The 20,878-nt window shown below is 45.0% G+C and overlaps 1 protein-coding gene across 2 annotated transcripts in view; it reads right to left on the bottom strand.

Moving 5' to 3' along the window:
* The window catches only part of SLC4A11 (solute carrier family 4 member 11), a gene marked incomplete at its 5' end in the record, with an annotated part of 91,450 nt that extends 70,787 nt beyond the window's left edge, over nt 1-20,663 (bottom strand). Inside the window, 2 exons of one of the 2 annotated variants that reach the window (XM_080636380.1) lie at nt 7,544-7,594; nt 20,438-20,663. In XM_080636380.1, the coding sequence (XP_080492506.1) occupies nt 7,544-7,594; nt 20,438-20,663 (277 nt within the window). Of the gene's footprint in view, nt 1-7,543; nt 7,595-20,437 lie in introns of those variants that run through there. The other variant, XM_080636381.1, reaches the window with a different exon arrangement.
* Between the last annotated feature and the right edge of the window lie 215 nt (nt 20,664-20,878).

Raw genomic sequence — 20,878 nt, 5'->3', positions numbered from 1 at the left:
CTTTGTCAGGAAAGGCAATGAATAGAACAGCAGCAATGGGAGGTGACATTGCCTCTCCCAGCACTGCTTTGGTGACACTGGCAGCTGCACCTGGAGTGATAAAACTCAGCACAGTAGTAATTAGCAGGAAGCACAACTTCAGCCACATCATATATGCTCTCTAGAAAGGTTTAAGTGCTCTGTGGGAGCAGCACTTGCAGCCCAGGGCCTGCAGACTTCTCCAAGAAAGCCAAATCTTAATCAAACTCAAGCTTTCTGGGAGAGAAGCAGCTCTGTTACTAACATCATCTTGCATCCCTGGTTATGAGAGTTACACCAGAGACAGCCCCTCATAACCTCTCAGTGAGCCTCACAGAAGACAAAGCATATCATGGTATTCTAATCAACATCTGCAAGCATGCACACTAACCAAGAGGCTGGGAGTGCAAATGGATCTACCCCCATTTTGCTGCAGACTCAGTTTAACACTGTAAGCCAGACAAAACAACTAAGAAGGAGGTTTGGGGGAGTGGAGATGAGGCATTTTTCCTTTCAGCATTAGCATAGTTCTGGGCATTTGCATGCTACACATTTTATTTAGGCAGATATATTGCTGCTATTGTTTTAACAGCAAAAACTTATATGGGTGAGATTAAGGTACACATTCATATAGTGAGATTAGCAGGGCAAAATAGGAAAGCTGAAAAATCAAAGCTTGTCAAAAGCTATCGACCTCTGCCAAGTCTCTGCAAGAATTGCTGCCTTGATTTCTATAGGACCACATATGCTGCGTTAACACTCTGAATACTCAAAGCGGTTTTGTGGAAACCACTGATTTTTACCCTCCTCTTCCAAGGTAGTCTAATTCTGGAAAAATATTCTCATTTATAGCACCTGCTTGCAGAGCAACACCTATGCCCTCAGCCAAAAGCAAGTCCCTGCTTCCAGAATGACACTGCCTCCTCTTCCTCCCACAAAAAGTCTCTTCAACAAACCAGAAAGCTAAATTTACATTAAAAGATTCCTTTTCAGCTCTTATGATTGGCAGTCCAGCTTTATCAACTAGCAGTTTCGGGTTTCTCAGCTGAGTTTTTCGGCAGAGAAGGCAGCTAATTGCAGGACAGCCCTTTTTATTGACTATGTGAGACAGCACTTGTGGTCACCTTGCCAGAACATAGGAACATCAGTACACGCTGTGCTCCGGCTGGATTCAGCAGCCTGAGGCATCTCACCCTGGGAAAAGCAAAGGCTTTCCTTCTAACATCACTGCTTCTGCTATTTTTGTCACTCATCCTGATCCATTCGGAACTGAAATCCAGCGGTTGGCCCCACTCAGCATTTCCAGCTGTAAACCTCACGCAGCTACATAAACAGCCAGTCAAGTGAATTGGCAAGTTCTTGCTTTAGAAGAGCCCAAGAGCTATTTACATCAACTTTCTCAGAAGAATTACATGTCAAGTACAAAAGGGCAACTGAAGCAATAATATATTCGATAGCTTTTAAAGGTAAGGGGGCATCACCCTAAAATCAGGTCTGGTTCTTTGAGCAACGCAGTGCTCAGCTGTAAAAGAACTCAGAGAGAATTAAGCCTTATATCTACCTAAACCCTATCATGATACTGGCATTAAGTTAAAAAGAAGTCAGCTTCAGCTGATTTTTCCACTCATGGATTTTCAACTTGCTCTGTCCAACAGTAGACGCTCATTTTGAAGAAAAGCATGAAGTTTTAATTAACCTGAAGTGATCAGTCTGAGCTTTCAGCTCTTGCTTTGTTCCCCAAGTGCTGCAGGCTTGCAGCTTCACTGCGTCACTCGGAAAATACCCAAATCCCCAACACTGGGTGCAAAAGGAAACTCAATTAATAGTGGAGCCTCCACCTCCATTTTGACCTTTACACTCTGCACAAAAACAGGGACTTGTGTTGCCTCCAAAGGTTAGATAACCTTACAGTTAGTTAAAATTAGCAGGGATCAAGCAATCAAAGGATTCAAGAGAGACCGGGAAGAACTTTATACAAGTGTTAGCAGTCCTCCAGTCTGCACAGCATTCTACATAGAAAGGTTTAAACAGCATCCCACTCACACACTAACCAAGACAAGCTTCTGATCACATCTCGTATGTAGATACATCTCACCTACTTATCAAAATAGTTCTATTTCAGACAAAAAGAGAGCAAGTGCATTGATGGAACAGCATCTTTTTGGTAAATACTTGTACATGCTCCTGCTGGGGGGTTTACTTATTGTTTTGACTCACGAGAGTCTGAAAAGCAGTCATTTAAGATTCCTTCCTAACCATTTACTCCATTTCACAGACAAGAACAACTGCAGGGCTGTACCCACAGTGCAATACCCTCCAAAGGCTGCCATCAACTCACATCTTGCAAAGCTGTCTCCCACAAAATTAAAGATTTAAGCACTGCTGATTAAATAAAGGACTTCTCTGCATACAGCTGGGTGCTCTCTAGAATGTTAAGCTTTTCCTTTGGTTCACAGTCAAGAGATTCCCTGGCAAAGCTCACTATTTTTGTCCTAAGGAGCTTTACCCGTCATGCAGCAGGCAGCCACATGGACAGGGTTTATGCCTGCTCAGGAGAAGACAACTAGGGAAGGTAGGGGTCATCCACACACTCTGTTCTTGGACTGAGGTTTTGCTGCTGACAACTTATTGGCAAAAGGGGTCCTGACCCTACCTCCCATGCTTTTGTTAGAAGACCTTATTTATTAAACATTGGCACAGGTAAACTAGTGACTTCTGTGGGTCATCTAGATGGGATTTTGAGAAGTATCCTCCAATCCCAGCCCTTCCACAGGTAGCTTAATGGGTAGAAGATCTGGGGAACAGTTGGGTGGTGCTTCTTGGCTCTTGAGCAGTCATTCGGAGCCCATCAGATATGGGTTTGTACCCTTCTGGAGTAGTAGCCACCTGCTATGGAGATGTCAATCCATTACCTAAGCTTTCAGACTGCTTTAAAACAACAGATTAAGCTTTGCTTGCCAAAACAGAGGTATAAAGAGGCTAGCAGGTGAGTCACCAAAACCAGACCTGCATCCTTGAAATAACAACTCCCACTACCATTGGCCATAACTTCAGATGCACGTTTCCAATTCTACTTCAAGTCGCACTTTCATCAGGAAGAGCCAGATGGAACCATAAAGTTTCCTCTGCCACTTCAGTAATAACTCATACCAGAACTGGAAGAACTGATCTGCTACACAAAAAAACAACACCCAGGCACTTTTGAACTAATTCCAGTATTGTATTTTTGAAGCCAGATTTCTAGGAAATGTTGTGAATAATCCAAGTAATTCACTGGGGCTCTGCTTTTATTTCTTTGCTTTGTTTTCACACAACACAGCAGCACGTGGAATTGCAGTTCTGTACCAGAACCCACGGAAATCAGGAGTGTTCATTTTCTTGTAGGCCTCCTGATAGTTCTCAGCAATAAAAGCCAGCAAGAGACCTTGCAAGCCTGGGGCTCTCTATAGGTAGCGGTAGTGTATCTCCTGCTGATAAAAGGAGCATCTTATCAAGGAAAACCCATCACAAAAGGATTTGTTTCCAAGACATTTAGATTAATCTCCTAGTTAAGGAAACAATTCCAAGGCAGATAAAGGCAAATTTGAAGAAGAAAAAGAACACCCCACAGCACAGCATACCAAACTGAACAACAAAAACAAGCAGAGAAAATACAGCCAAGCATCCCAAGCCAGACTGAGGCCTTGGGGACCTTCAACACAACTACAGTTTATTGTGCCAGCAACACCAATTAAAAAGTCAGAGGAGACCAAGCAGTGAGGGATTTTCTCTGGAAGACAAAAATCTATGCTGCAATATCTCTTGAGCCAGCTTTAAAACAATGCAGCAATTCAGACATCCCCAGCACTATAGTGGGACTCCTTCCTTTGGATTTTCCAAGAGGAACTAGAAAGCCTCTGGTTTTGCATCTTATCAGGGGAAGTTCTTGGGTCAATTGAAGACCTCATCATATACTGACAGAATTTAATCACTTGCAGCTAATACCAGTGCCTTCAGAGCTAATCTACTTGTAGCAGGCACTGAATACTCCCCTATCACCACCAAAGAGGGTGCAGGAGGCTGACAGCCAACAGACAATGTGGGGCTTGATGAGTAGTTATTCTGCACATTGATTGCCAAGCTGCTTTTCATCAGGACTCCAATTACCTTCAGGTCTGGATTGGGTCTACACAATCATCTCATTAGTCACTTAAATTTGCCAACTCATTTGAAAACTCATTTGACAAATCAACCTTGCTGAAGACTCAAGTGAAAAGCACACAGCCTGCTCCTGGGGTGGGAAGGGGACACCAGCTATTACTGGGCCATGCCAGACTTGGTTCGTTTGCATGTGCAACAGGCTTGGTCCAGACTCAGAAGTATGAGGGCCTGGATTTTCATCAGCGAGATGTGTCAGAGGACAACTATTATAACTGATGCTATACATGGGTTGAATACAGAACACAGCCAACAACTGCCATCATACCTACTGCCACCACACTCTCCAATCAGGAACTTCTAACTGCACAGGCACAAACTTACTTCCTTATTTTTCCTCTTAACATTGCCTCTACAGAGCAAGGTACTAAAGAGCTTATTTTTTTCCCCAGTCATATTGCATGCATGCATTTACCTTCTGCAATGCACTAAAGGCCACAAAACTGGCTTTCAGTCAAGTTCTTCCTAGCGATAGAGGAAAAGCAGCATATGCTGGAAACTGGAACTTGTAGCTTATGAAAGGGACTCCTTTGATTAACTTTCCAGACTTTCAGCCATTTAAGAAGTTATTAAATAGGTTTTTACATAGTTGGGACCATAAGAATCCTATGACCTTTGAGAAAAATCATATATTAGCATCTATTCACTAGAAAATCCTTCCTGGGCTTTCCTCAGCTCATTAGTAATCAGCAGAGCTATGCATTATTAGATCCGTCAGTAAGATTTTATAAACAGTAAATAGCCAAGAGATTCATACAAAGCACTGCTTTGGTGCTCCAGCCAAGATGACCCTCACTACAACAGCTTAAACTCAAACTTGAGCCTCAACTTTTAAGTTATAGCATTGCTGCAGCTGCTATTGAGACCACAACAAGAGTATGAACAAAAGGAGTGAGATGGCAGAGACAGACACAGTCTCTGAACAGAGTCTCAGATGTGGTCAGAAACAAAACCATCCTAATTACTAAGGATACAGAAAGCCATATGTATATGCAAGATCTCAGGGGGAGATAAGGGAAAAGCTCTACTGTGCAAAGAGCAATACCACCAAAAGGTGTTTCTCTACTGAGAATCTAAGCACTAAGGGAATCAAAGAGGTTTATTGTTTTTTCTTTGCTTTCCCCCAACACACAGCTTAGGGGACTGGGTTTTATTTTACAGGTGGGGCAAGTGCATCTCTTCTTCTCCATAACCAACTGGCGGATCTGATCAAGGGGTGCCAACAAATGCTTAATGATTCCAGAACTCCGTTTCAAAACATGTGATTTTGAAACTATGTGAAAAGGTGACTTCTTTCTCTGCTGTTTCCTCTAGCCCTGAATAAGCTTTTGGGTAAGTCTTTAATAACCCGAGTGCATGAACCTTCTGTAAAGAAAGCACCACAGCACTGCCTTGCAGAGGGATGTGAATATTCACACCGGCAACCCCTGAGATGTGCTGTCCATGTATTCTGTGCAGGAAAAAAACAAGCCGTGAGTGAAATCAGGCAGTAGAAGGTGACTCATCACTCACCAGCAACTCAGCTATCAAATAAGGTCAGTTTATAATGAGAAATAAGAATGACAGCAGATTTGAGCATGAAATAACCAAGAAATGCACTGTATTTTCAATGTCAATTAATACAACATTCAATACCACATGCAGGCTGAAGAGGAACTTGCAAGAAACCTTTCCTCCTTCCCCTAAACCATGCAGAAACAGGAAAGAAATATACAGAGTTTCATTAAATCCTTAATAGTAGCTTGAAGGTAGTATCTCCTTCAGACAACAAAGGAAGCTGAGTAATAACGCAAATAGGGCAGAAATAAATGCATACTGCCATGGCACCAGGTTGACAAAGAAAAGCGTATCTCATAGGAGAGTTTTGCACAACTACAAACATGTGCTCTAAAAACATTCAGAGATCTGGGTTTGGATTTGTTTGGATAGTTTGAGGAAGACTGATGTAGGAGAGGACATGAAGAGACCTTCCACATAAGGTGGTATGACAAGTAGTTGTGCTTGTGTTCTGGGTGGCAGGAGGGCTTGCGATGAAGTAAGTGGCTTTAGAAGATGACCACCTTTGTCCCTTCTTTAAACACAGTAGCATTTCTACCCAAGCCCTTAGAAGCTGCAGGCTTAGTCCAACCTGGACTAAGTCCCCTGGACTTAGTGCTAGGTCCCAACCTGGATCACTCTTACATTCCCAGTTCTCAAGAAATCACCAACAACATCCCAAGGGGCCACAAGTAAGCCAGGGAAGGTAGGAGCAGGGCTACCCATGCCCACAGAAAACCTCCCTAAGAGCAGGCATTAGTTTCTGCCCTTCTGCAACTCAACCCAGCCTTCAGAAAAGACCTCTGACTAGAGATAAGAGTATTTGCTTCCAGTTTCATCCTTTTACTCCTAGAAATTGGCTCCATATAATGCTTTCAGAGAAAGCAGTGCCAAAGGAAGCACTGTCAACAGTGATGATGGACTTACTACAGCTGATGTGGCAGACATTCAGCTTCCCCTTCCCAAAGGTTAACCTAAGTCTTGGACCCCTGGAACAAGAAGGATGAGCCTTGTCACAGCTTACAAGCATCTAGAGACTTAACTGGGGCATTTTAGTCTTCTGCTCTTACCCTTTTGGAAGACCCTGAACACTCCAAGCACTGCACCTTCTCAAAGGCAAGAAGCCCAAACCCTTAGAGACTACATCCCAAAGAGGCTGTTCTTGAGTTGAACACTGAAGATGGTCTCTCCCTAACAACCCTCACATATACTATTTCTCCAAATCCAGTAAAGAAGCTGGGACTTCACTTCCAGTTTGGTTGTATGATACTTTCCCCCTTGATCAGTACAATATCTCCAAGAATTCATCCACTTTTGTTAAGGCAGATGATACACAGCTTTCTAAACACCAAAACTTGATTCAAAGAAAACAAATCTTAGAGAGTCCTTTGCAATAAATATGCGTTTACCAGAGCCATCCAACATTTGCCTGATACTCTTGGCAGGATGTGTCCAAAGGGATCTGACACCTACATCTGTTCTCCTCTCCAGAAACAGGCAAATACACCTGCCAGCCTGTATTACAGGAAAAACATAATGAAGGAACTTGAAAAACAAGGAGCCACCCAGAATAGTCACTGATGACAACATGAAGATGATTATTTACTGCTTTGAATATCTACATCTATGGGATTTAAAAATGCAGAGTCTGCTTCCAGTACCAGATTACACAACCTCCATGCAAGACCGTCTTTGCTTGCTGCTTAAGCTAAATAGATGTTGTATCACTTCTTTCAAGTTCTCCCTCCACTAAGGTGATATACTAGGCACAAATAAGACAAATAATACTTGCCACTTTCTTCAAAGAAGTATCCATTTCTTGACATTGCTGCTGGTGGAGACTCTAAAAAGACAGGAAAGAAAGGAAACATAAGAATCATCAAGACGCTGAATGTCTTTCACCTTACTGCTAAACTCGCTGTAAGCCTGGATTACAGCAGAATGCCAGTCACAAAATACTGCGGTCATTAGGTTTTCCTGAATGTGGAAACTTTAACCTTTTGATTATTGACTTTAACATTTACCAGAATATCCCTTACAGTCACAGCCACTGCTTGAAAATAAGCTAAGTGGTCTCAGGCATCCTGGGCTGACTCAGGCATCCACTGCAAGACTAAAGATCAGGACAAGGCTTGATCATCTTGGTGACATATCAAACCTGAACAAGTGCATCCAAACATTAATAGAAGCTAAGCATCTACAAGGCTTTTATATGCCGTAATGAAGTCTAAGCTGTAGCATATGCTACAGATAAAAAGAACCAGTTTAATTTTGAAAACACAACTCAATTTAGCTGGGAATAGGATTTCACATCCTATTTTGCTGCTCCCTAATCATTAGGATATCCCCAAACAGTGCTTGGCACTTGAAGATAAGCACCCAAATGCTGCAGCCTTCCTTGGCCCACTTCCTGAGCTGGGATCCTGCAGCAAACACCATCTGCACCAATGGGGTCTCACGAGGAAGCCACAAGTGGGAAGTGACGCTGACCAAAAGTGAACCCACAAACACAGCAGCACCAGGACTGAATCCCCATGGAACACACTTTATTTGCTGGTGAGTCATTTCCACAAATAACTGCTGGCAAACGGGGTATTTATTATGGAAAGAGATGATCCAGCAGCAGAGGAGCACCTGCTTGCAGATGTGATCAGTCTGGTACCCAAACCCAGCCTGGCTGTTTTTAATACTAACAGTATTTGACAGTTCAGACTGTGTGGGCTAGAAACACCAGCTTTCCAGATCAGGTGCATGCCCTATTTTATGGTGAGATAACCATAAAATCGGATCAGAAGAACTCTTCATATCAAGCTTTGAGCAAGAGTCACCCAAGCAGTCCCTTCAAAATCTGGTCCTAGGTGCTGCCTCTTGACATGCTTCTTCCCAGCCAAAATGCAATCAGAAAGAGGAATAGATTTGCTCTGTCTTTCCCCACTTCATTAGGCTAATCAAACATTACCTACGCAAGCCTGGGATGAATTTGGGCCAACAAGGAAAGAGGTTTTGCCTGCTTTATTGTTCTACAGATTAGGCTTCCTGCTTTTCGTTTGAGGTATGAGACTGTTTCCCAAAGACACTTTCTCTACCCCATAACTTCTGGCTTACAGGTTACAGGGGTGGGTTTTCCCCCCTTGCTTTTACAGTGCACCACATTTTCAAGCATCATCATTCATCCTGGTCCACTGGGAGCCTTTGTTTGTCAGGCGGATACAAGTCACATCACTGACGACAGCACCTTCCAGCACTAACACTTGTCACAGCCCAGCGTGGCTCAGACCTTTCAGTGCAGACAGCATTTAACTGCACAGGCTCCTAGAGGGACACCCTGATGACCACTTAAACACACCACACAAACCCGAGGGCAATTCAAGTGTCTGGTCCAAAAAAGAAACACGATGTTCCAAGTTCATCCCAGAACAATGGGTTGGAGGAACAAATGCGCAGTGGCCGAGGGGCACCCATTACAATTGTTTCCCTCCACCTGGAAGGGAAGGAGAAGATCCATCCAGGCTGATTAGCATGGTAATGATCAAAGGAAAGTTCTTTAAAGAAAGACACTCTTATTGTGTAATGATTGCATTTACGTATTTCAGAGAAACAAACAAAATGCGCCTAAGCAGACAGATTACCAAGGGAAGTGACATTCCCACCAGGATGGCATATCCATTTCTCATTCCTACTATGGCTTCTGAGGGAGCCTGAAGCAACACATTCATCCTTCACTAGGCAAAATGAGACACTCTTTGCTTCTTCTTTAACCAAACACTTATTTCTATGGGTTGATAACACCCAAGGAGCAGGAATTCAGGGTTGGTTGATTGGTTTCTTCATTAGAAACACCTTCTAACTGCAGCATTGCCTGGGTTGACTTCAACGCCTTTATGGGAGACTCTGGTTTGGTCGCTGCATGGACTAGGCATGAAAAAGGCAAGGCTGGGGTATTACAGCAGGCAATACCATTTCATTAGGTGGCACTCATTGCTTTGAGTCACTAATGAGCAATAGTCCCCTAGGCAACATGCTCAGGCAATTATGTTGGAGGTGCTGTTTTTTCAGATGAGTCATAAACCAGAGGTCTTAACCTTGTAATTAAAAGATGCAATGGCACGTTTGGGAAAAAGAGTCAGGCGTTCACCCTACCATGTCCTGGCTAAAGTCCAGCCCTGGTAATTTGTCTTCTCCCTACCTAATCCTGTCCCATTGCAGCAACGGGATTCAGACTTCAAAACAGGCTTGTTGGAGCCTTTTGAGAAGTTGTTACAACCCCCACGGAAGGGACCACGCGCATTAACATCAGGAATGGTGTGTAACATGCCCAGAAGGTAAAAGGTGATGGGGTGTATACACAAGTCCAGACACAGGCATGGAGCTATGGGACTAGCTTAAAGGTCATCACTTTAGCAGAAGTGATGGTAGGAAGGGTAAATTGTGGGCTACATCATCTGCACCTGAGAATCTAGAGAAAGTGGCATCCAACTATTTAACTGAGCAGAATAAAAGGAGACAGATTTGGAGAGTGTGATTAATCTTTCCTTCTGCTCTTCATATTTCCCCAATCAGTTTAGCACAAGCAAGTGTAGCTTATGTTTATGGGGTGCTAGCTAAGGACAAGGCCAGCCAGACTGTGCTTAAGTGCATGCTCAGTAGCAGCCAGCAAGGCAAACATATCAGCAGGCTCCACGTGCCTCTCCTTTCACAAGGCTTATGGGATTTTAATATCCAAGGTCTTGGCTCCTTAGTCATGTTTTGCTGGAGACAGGAGCAATGGGTTCGAGTTATGCAGAACAGAGCAAGGCAGCATCCTCTTTTCTCTAGCAATAAGGTGCATACCCACAGCCTGATGCACACACACAAACCCACATTTCCTTTCCCCATCTCAGCTCCACTCTTGAAATTAAAAGAGCTCAACCAAGGGGCAGTTATAAAACACTGCAATAACCGATGCAAGTGTTTAGCTCGGGGAAGCCTGGGCAGGAATACAAGTCTCCAAACACATAAGAGATCAACGTTACAGTGCTCCAGGGTTTGCCTGAAGTTGCAGAAGGGATTCCATGCAGTATGAATCAACCCCTGCACTAGCCTTTGCAGGCAGGAGAAAGAGACCTATGGTCCAAGGAGCACTTTGTTACCATGATGTGGGAGTTCCCCCTCTCCACACTGGCACACCACTTCCCTCCATCCACCAGTTCCTTTTGCCCCAGGTTTTCTTTCTAAGACTTCATCACTTCAAAGAATGCAAACAAAACAATTTCAGCAAGACAGAAGGTCAGGCTTCTAGAGACTAAACTGGAAAGCGTTACCCAAAGAAGCTAAGATACACAGCACAGCAATCTACATTCATGCCTCTAGTATCTCCCCAGGTCCACGTCTTCACTTTCCAGACTCTGCTTTCCATCCAACGCCGACAAGGACAACCAGACTTCCCAATTTCTCTCCCTCTCAAAAGGCAGAACAAGATGCCATCTTCCATTACCTGCCAAAACCCATGTGGTATAGTTCTTTTAACAGTTTAAGCAGTGCTCTTAATTTTTATGAGTTAATTTACTGCAGCAAATAAGTTTTGACTCCCACCCCCCCACCCCCTTATTCCCTACAGGGATATCTATTAGATGAGACTAAAGTGAAAGTGTCACCGCTTAGCTGCTTTTTCACATGAAAGCTTCTGACTAGTTTTTCATCCCTTCATGAGCACTGAATTAAAAGGTAGAAGAGCTGAAGCACTGAGGTGGAAAGTGGAAGTGGAAGCAAAGTGGAAAGCAAAGCCTGTTTTCTCTAGACTCAAGGATGCAGCTTAAGACTTCAGAAATAAGCCACTGCCCTTTGAAGCAATTGCAAGACTCCAAGAGCCACCAAGGGGGAGGTACATGGAGTTTACTTAACTGGTAACTGCATTTGCTGTAGCTTAAGGTTCTTGGTCTCAGGACTAGGATGAACCAGATGATCTCCAGCAGGACACAGACAAGAAGTGGGCACACTTCCTGATTTCTTACATTCTTACCATTTTTACATTTACATCTAACAACAAAACGAGACAAAAGCTCACCATACCATCCTCTGTTATTAAATTCCTGTGGGAAATGTGTCTCAGAGCTAATAACCCGGTTTAACTCTCTTGTTGTAAGGGTAGTAATAAGTTCTCTTGAGCCTTGCAATATTAGTGGATTACAAATAAAAACACATTCTCTGGATACCCCAGTAACTCAATTACAGTGTTCTGCTGCTGGCATCTTCCAAGTAAACAGTCCTCTGCAGCACAAGCCTTATATTGAAGCAAACATAGCTCTGGAACAAGCTTTCTACAAGTGGCAGTACAGACTTCGGCTTTTATGATTTCCCTCCGGTAAATCTCTCTGAGTTCTAGTGTCCTGATGTTTAACTGGAGTTCACTTTGAGACAAAACCACTTTTAAAGGAGTTACTGGAAAGGTTTTTGCGTTTACAAGCCCTTTAATATAGGCTGTTCTTGGATTGTCTCTGAACATCTAGTTACCCTATAAGTAATGAGAAAACATTATGTACCTCCATCATTTTTTACTCGGTGTGTGCTCCAGTATCCCAATTTCCACTGCCTTCCTCAACATTGTTTTGCTGGCCCTTTGAGGACATTTCTGAAGCTCATCAGCACATGCAGTGCGTTGCCTTAAATTTGATAAAGCAAAACACTTGAGCCTCTGAACAAGAAGCTAAACAAAAATCACTTGTTCAGCAGAAAAAGACCTCAGACTTTCCCAGTTTCCTCCCAGGAGGAATTACCAGTTCTTAGCACAACAGACTGAACTGCCCAGTTATCTGGAAAGAACTCTGCTTCCCAGAAGACACTAAGGGCTTTAGCTTTGAAGCAAGGTTTTTGCCACTTCAAGCTGACTTCCAGGAGTTTGTTAGTCAATGCCAAAAGTGTCCATTGCTACCATTAAATAGTTGGGCATCAGTTTCCCTGCATGATTGGGAACATTGCTGTTACTGTCACTACCTCTAACAGATGCAGGGCCAAGTCCAGCTTAACCAAATATATGGTCTCATCCAAGGCTTAAATCTGAGGGAAGATGACAGAACCACCCCTACCCAAGGCTTCACCAGACTGGGTGTTCAATATTAAACTCCGAGCTCACTTCTTACTCTTAGTTCTCTCCTGCTACCATGAATTAACATCACAGGACAAGGAAGCCCAAAGCTACGCAAGTCACCAGGGAGCTGCACCCAGAATTGTGCAGTTTGGGGCAGGAGGAGAGCCACAACTTACGTGCTTCAGATACCTAATAACCACACAATGCTGCTTCCTCCCTGCACCCAAAGTCAGCAGAAAACCAGACAGACTTAGCAGAAAAAGCCACACGCACAAGGAATATCCCAAGGGAAATCTGCAGAAGAGGACTTTTTAAAAACAAATTATGTGGAGCGTCATCTGAAAGGAATCCACAATTGAGAGTTTAGTGTTTTCTGTATGCAGCAAGAGCTCCACAGCAGGAGGATGAGGAAGCCTCAAACTCCTTTTGTAATACAACCACATCACCACAGAAGAATAGGGAAAGAGCTCGACAGGCAGCAAATCTGATCCATTCCAAATACAACAATATTGCAGGATTATCATTCAGAGCATCACTTGTGCTTTTAAAACATGAGATTTTGGCAGTTTTCAGGGCAGAACCAAGCAGCGAGATCTCCTGGTGGAGACATTTGCTGCAGAGTGGAACTTGGACCATCGAAGTCATCAAGAATGAATGGAGAGCAGCATGCAGAAAGCCATTTTGCCTGAAGTCACCACTTCTCATTTCTATCCACACCTCAAGTAACTGATCCCTTTCCTACAGCATACTTGAACTGGCAAACACTGGTGAAAGCACAGCTCATCCTGACCCAGTCAGAGATGTGAAACATGCCCCTCTGCTTCTGCTCGGGGCAGTAACAACTGACAGGACAGGATCTTGACATTTTAGTGGGTTTTCTCTACACCTAGAGAGGCATGACAAAAGAAAGGAAAAAAAACCAAACCGCACAAGTCAGGATTCAAAACCAGTCACTGTAATTCAAGGAAGTGTAAGATGAGTAAGATGTGCTTGTTAATACTTGGGCAGGAAAATGCCCAGGTACATACTGCTGCCTGTGGGCAAGCTCAGATTTAGACCGTTCCCCCCAAACCAACACTTGGTATTGATAAAGGTAAAGGAAAATGCAATAGAAAGCAACTCAAGGGGGTGAAAAGACCTTTTGTAAGTCATTAAATGGGAAATATCAGCACTTCTACATCACAGGGAGTTTTAACTTGAAGGGATAAGAGTCATGATCAACTAAAGGACTCGTCATCACAGCTTCACAGCCTAAATCCCCCTGCAAGCACCACACATGCGTCCTCAGCGCATACACACATAGAATCATAGAAAGGTTAGGATTGGAAAGGACCTTAACATCATGTAAGTTCCACATCCATCCACAGTTCATCCCAGAAGAGGCTGAGGGGGATAAACCCTTTCACAAGGCACACCAAAGCCCTCTCCCTCCTCAGCTTCCCCTTCATTTATCTCAGTGGCATAGCTGCACAGCTCCATGACAAGCTACCCAGCTCCACAAAGAACCAGCTGTGTTCCTCCTCCTCCTGATTATATCCACATGCCCATCACACATGTCTAAATATCTTCCTGTCAAGCCTTTGAAAAACACAGCCAGATGCTGAAGGATGGGTGAGGGACACATCCCCACACGGCATGCCTAGAGGTATAATGCAGGCAGCAGTACCAGCAGGCATTGGCACCACTTTGTAATAAAGCAGGGATTTTTGTTGGAGACCTTTACCGAAATGGGTTGATTAAAACATTGATTTCTTGTAGGTGTTTGCATGCAGTCAACTTTTGAGGTCTTCAGAACAGTCTGGAGGACATCCATGACCCAGGAAGATTTTAATCTACACTCCAAACCCCTTCACCTTGGTAAGCTTTGAGGAGATGATAAAGTAGTTGGCCAAAGCAAGCACAAAGAAAGAAGGTGCTTTTTAAGTAACCCAGAATCCAATGGCAAATTGCTGCTTAGCTGGAACACTCAGCCCTGCAGGGACACAAGCTTCGCTCTCCTTATGTGTACACACAGCCAAGTTCTCTGGCAAAGCTTACAGGAGCGGGTGTTGCTGTTACTAAAGAGCACTCTTGATAAGTTATGTATGTTTGGTTGGACAGAGCCTTGGGTGACATGGTTTAGTGGGAGGTGTCCCTGCCCATGGCAGGGAGTTGGAACTGGATAATCTTAAGGTCCTTTCCAACCCTAACTATTCTATGATTCTATGTTTAACACACTCTTCTTTCATAGCATTGCATACATGCATCACTTGTCTCCCCTGCCCCCTTACTATAAGTATCCCTGAAGGACCTTCACCACCTTTTTGCTTCCTACCATGGTTTCATTTCCCTAAAATACTCATTTTTAGGACTAAGAGGTCTGGATTACAAAAACTAAACATCTCCAACACACCTGGGTAGTGTTCCATTTCTAGGACTTTTGAAGGGCATAACCATGGTGCTACGCCATAGCACATTAGTCACTTGGACACAAAGCTTTGCCCCATGGATCTATCCAGACAGTATCCTCCACCACAGTGTGACCACCCTGGCCTGCTAGTCCCAAACCAGGCAGAAAACACACCTTTACAGCTTCAGGAGAGAAGCTGTGGCTGCTCCATCCCTGGCAGTGTTCAAGGCCAGGTTGGACAGGGTTGGTCCAGTGGAAGGTGTCTCTGGCCATGACAAGGTGTAGGAACTAAAGGAGCTTTAAAGTCCCGTCCAACCCTAACCACTCTGTGATTCTAAGGCTCAGGAAGCATTACAATATCAAATCAGGGATTATATGCAAGGGGCTGGATATTCTTCTGATGAAAGCAAAAGGTGTGAGGAGGTCTTCAATCATGCCACAGTAAATGAAACCCCAGAACTAATTTTCACAGCTACTGGCTGTGAAAATCAAAAGCATCGTATTGAAAGGATGAAGCAGGAAGCATCCTCCTGCCTGCTCATTCCAGGCAACCACACACCCACACACGGGGCTCAGGGATCAGACATGTCTGCTTTCAAAGCATTTCCCTCACTGCACTGAACAGTTCCCCTCTTCATCCCTTCCCCACCTTCCTCCAGAACACCCATCGCAATAAATCCAGCTAATAAAAGATCACTGGCTGCAGCAGCGACAGCTACCAGAGACCTCCCCGCTCATGCACACTAAGGTTGGTATCAGTGATGCTTGGATTTACCAGCAGCAATAACCTTGTCCAGCTTGAGCCATCACAATATAGCCCACCTAAGCAAGCAATAGCCAAGGGTGCCTCCCAGAGGTGAGCTGCAAGAGGAAACAACCCTGGAAATGGAAAGCCATGGAGCCCGTCTGCTAACAGGATGGCTTCTCCTCCTCAGCTGGGTTTCTTGGCAAGTGAGCAGGACAAGCTGGGTAGCAGGGGAACAACCACACTATGGGATTTGGCTGCAGGACAGAGAATTTGGCCTATCTGCCTTTCTTCTTGTCCAGGTTGAAGGGAGAGGTTTCATTTGTCTTCCTAAAGAAAAAGTGATTTGAGACTTGCGAGGATTTCTTGCATAAGTGCTACATGGAGGGGAAACGAAAGCAAATACCTCCAGAGATCCCACAAGCTGGCAAAGGCTCAAGAACAGAATGGTTGAGGCTTTTCACTAGACTTTTCCTGAAGCATTTAAATAATTTAGAAAGCACTAACTCTTCCTGACAGCTTTTCAGACAGCTCTTTCACTTGCAGGGCCCAAACCCTCATAACTCTTAATAAAATGAAATACCCACAAAGGTCCCAAATCGTGGGCAGGGTTGACCATGGATTCAAAAAGGTGCCTGAGATGTGTCTTTGGTGAAATGCTTCCCTTGGACAGGGCAGGTCTTCCAGAGGCCACCACCTGCCACTTATCTGCAGGGGTACTGTGTAAAACATGCAAGAACAGTTATGAGACAGTCTATCAATGTTTCACTTGCTTGGGGCTATTCAGAGGAAGGGAGCTGTTCCTTGCAGTGGTCCAAGTGTCTTAAACTAGAGCAAGGTGTAAACTAGCAGCTATAAGATCAGTTAGGGGTTAGGTGGAAGAGATGCTCCAATACCAGCAGGTTCACACTCCAGCACCCCCCCAGGGTACCAGGGCCACATTTCAGAACAAAGTGCATTTCTATGAAGCCGAATCTTGGTTGGATGGGGCTTGGAGCAAACTGCTCTAGTGGAAAGCATCCCTGCCCAATGGATTGGAGCTGGACGAGCTTTTAAGGTCTCTTCCAACTCAAACATTTTATGGTCTTATTATCACCAGAAATGAGAAAAGCAGCAGTGGCCAGGCCAAACTTTCACAAAGTTATTCCTACACCCCTTCTCATCACCACCCCGCAAAAGGCATCTGGATGAAACAGGAGACCAGCTCCAATTCACACAAAACCAGAAGTTATGGCAAAACTCAAGCTCTATACTGGAAGCACAGAAACACACAGAAGTAAAGCAGTGAACTCAGCCACCTGGACCACCAAACACACTTTCAGCTGTGGTTCCAAGCAAGACACAGAAAGAAAAAGCCTCCTCCTGCTATTAAGAGACAGAACAGCCCAAAGGATGCTCTGCAACCTCAGCCATCCCCTCAAAAGCAGGGATTTTGGATCTCAACAGGCTTGACAGGGTAACACACATCACCCCATCCAGTCTTTATGTCTAGGAGCCACAGAACAGCAACAGTGACGACAACAACAACATAGGAGGGGGCAGAGACAGCAGCACCAGAGCTGATTTTGCTGTCCATCATCAACCCAAAATAAAAATGCCCCTTATCCAGTGGTGAAATAATTGCAGTCTGACAATGAACGATGAAATGTTATTCATTAGGACCTTGTTTATGGTTCATCTACATGGCTTCCATGGCTACAGCACCAGGGCTGATGTTTGCTAGCATTTTAGATTACATACATGCATTTTGTTTTCACTCAGCACTGCACTCTCCTTTCTTTCCACTTTCTCTCACGTGAAACATGAGCATGTAAAGCCTTGCAGCCAGGCTGCGAGGATGTTTTAGCATTAATTAGACAAAAACCAGAACCAGGTAAGGATCTCTTGTGCTCATCTCTCCCCATTGCATATCTTGAAACTAAATTCAAAGCCTGACAGACAGCACTCTGCTTAATGTAAATTGAATTCAAAAGGTATTCGCCAGCCTTAAACACAACAGCACAGAGACATCCGGCACAGGCAATAGATGTTATCACTAAGCAGCAAAGCCCACTGGAAACACATCAAGTACTGCCTTATTTTAGTGAATTAAATAATTCAAGAGCTGGCAGAGCAGGGTTTCTACATTTCCTGTCTAAACGCATCACCCAGCAACAGTACTGCTCCCCTTTGGGGCTTTTCCCCCTTAAGACTACAACTTACCTGCGCTACTTTTGATTGAGATGCTGTTCCAACAGCCTCCGCTCCCCTCCTGGCTGCTCCCACCCGGAGCCACCACACTTTGTCGCCCAACACCACTTGCTCAGGTGGCCACGGTGGCAATGGCTCTTGCTTTTTCAATGGCTCCAATATTAATCCATCCAGAGCATCTTTCTCCCTCACTTCCAATTGGTGAGCGGCGGATGGGTGGAGTGAGAGCACAACCCATTAGCTCCCAGATGGACACCTCAAACCCGACTCTCCCAACCGGAGCAGAGATGCCGGCGAGCCGCTAACTTCACACTGGCAAAGCACTGCTCTACATGCCACCACGGGCTGTGGCGTTTGGGTTTTCTCCTCCAGCCACCCAGATCCCACTCCCTGTTGGAGCTATCCGCCTCTGGTACTGAGGAGGAATGATAGAACTGTTAAAGTGCCCCTGCGCTTTGGAGCCGGAGGGGTTTGCTGGATGCTGTACGGAGAAAGCCCGTGTGCCTCCTTAAGGAAGGAAAGAAGCTTTGTGGCAGCCAGGCTCAACTGAAGTGAGAGGATACTGTACATTACAGACAGAAGTACAGGGAAAATGAGAGGAAGAGGAGAAAGAGGAGGGGAAACAAAAACCTGCTGCTAAGAGGTAGATAGAGCAGATTTCTTAAAGCTATAGCTGCTGTATTCTCCAAGTGTGGTGCCTGCCCAGTACTGGGGCTCTGGTGTTTTCTCCATGCTACTCAGCATGACAGTTCACTGGCAGCAGCAGTGCAAGGGTTAATGCATGCATTCAATGAGGAGCCTGCCTAAGGGAATGAGAAGCAGGGCGGTAAGTCTGTGTTCTAACAGCAAGTCACAGAGAATAAGAACTGAAAAGACCTCACCTCATCAGAGGAGACTTCTATCCAAGCCCGTCTGCCCAGTGCCTAAAAAGCTTTGGAGGGAAGATGCCACATCCTCTCCCCCCTCCTCCTCCAGCCTATTCTGCTGCTTCACTTTCCTTACAATTCAACATTTTCATAACAATAAGCCAAGTCTCCCCCAGCTGGGTATTTAAAGCCCAGAGGAATGGTCTACCCTGGCCAAAAATAAAGGAAACAAAACCCCCCCTAACTCCCCAAAGCACCATGAAGTCAGCCTTAGAAAAGGCAGAATCCTAAAAAGAAATGAAATGGAAACAAACAGCGAGTTATCCAAATGCTGGCAAGAATGGATCAGTTGAGTAAAGGTTTTATCCTATTTACCAGGAGGCAGCAGACGTTTCCCAGCACAAAGCACAGCTCGGGAAGCAGCATCGCTTGTAGCAGCGGGATTCAGTCAGAGCCACATTGCCCCGTTTTCAGTCCCTGCCTCAGACTTGTTTCCGCTGCATGAAACCACAGGCAATGCATGTTTTTAAACACCTCCTACACGTTTTCTCTGCTGAGACTGCTCATCCAGCCTCCTCCATATTCTTTTTGCATGCCACCTGACGAGCTCTGCCAGGTAAGCGCATCCTATTCAGATTGTTAACAAGATGTAAAGGAGGTAGATTGTGGTTCATGGCGTGTCTGAGAGGTCTCCAGCCCCGCTCCTTGCTCAAGGCAGGACCACCTTTAAAGCTAGATCAAGCTGCTCAGGACCTCATCAAGCCTGATACCTTCCCAAAGAAGTTTCACAAAGTCAATGCTCCCATCCTTGGCATCAGCACTTAGAGCCACACTCAGCTCCTAAACCAGGAGGATTTACTAAGTCTCCTATACAGATGCTTTGCAGTAAAGCAACATGTAAAATTCCAAGTGAAGCTGACACTTGTAAGGTGCTTCTCCTTTTAGCAAGACAAATCTGCTATAGAGGATCTTAATACCTTCTCCTATACCCACACTTGATACCTTCAACAACAGTTTAAAGGACAGAGTTGACAGCATCACAACCCTGAAGGTGAAACGAGCCTCCAGCAGGTATTTCAGGTTCCCAATCCCGGATTCATTTCAACAAGAGAACCAGCTTATGTAACAAAAGACTGGCTAAGATCAGCTTCTATTTTTATTTTTCCCATGCTGAGGTTGTTTATCACCTCTCCCTGGCCATCCTGCCTGGGCACGAGGGTGTAGCAGGGACTAGAGCTGCTCCTCAGTGGAGATGACAGTAGCCAAGCACCACCAGGAGAGGTCCGAGAGGAGAGTGCATCAATACACCCATACCAATGCATCCACCAAGTCCTACCTGCGTTGCTTCCCTCCTTAACCACTGTATCCAGAGCCCCCCCTCAATCTCAGTGTGCTTCTCTGCCATCCCAACCCTTCCAACCCCATTAACGCACCGTCCACTGGCCTGGTCCATCTCTGCGTCACCAAACGTTGTGGCCATGGAGCCAAATCCTGGGAAGAGCCAGCACTTGCCCCAAACTGGCCATAGGGTGAGCGGAGAAAGGTGAGCCGGGGGTAGCAAAAAGAAGCCGGCTCCATCAGGACAGAGAAGAGAGGAGAGCCAGGTACGAAGCAAACCGCGTCTCCCTTCACCTCCTTCAGCGGGTACTGTTGGGACATGCAGTCTCACAACCTTCTCCCCAAAACAGTTCCTTTTTAGAGAGGAATTAGTGCAAAAAGAAGAAGAATAAAAGCCACCCGAGCAGCCCCGCTGCTGCTGTCACAGCTCAGCAGAGCACACTGGAAAGGCTGCGTCTCCAGCCTGTATTTAAACGCCCCTCTCAGAAAGCAGAGATGCAGCACAGGAAGAGACAAATTCCAGCTCTGCGTCGGGC

The sequence above is a fragment of the Psittacula echo genome (assembly GCF_963264785.1).
Source record: "Psittacula echo genome assembly, chromosome: 1".
NCBI lineage: Eukaryota > Metazoa > Chordata > Aves > Psittaciformes > Psittacidae > Psittacula > Psittacula echo.
Note: the sequence above shows the minus strand (reverse complement) of the source record. Positions and strands in the feature narration are given on the sequence as shown.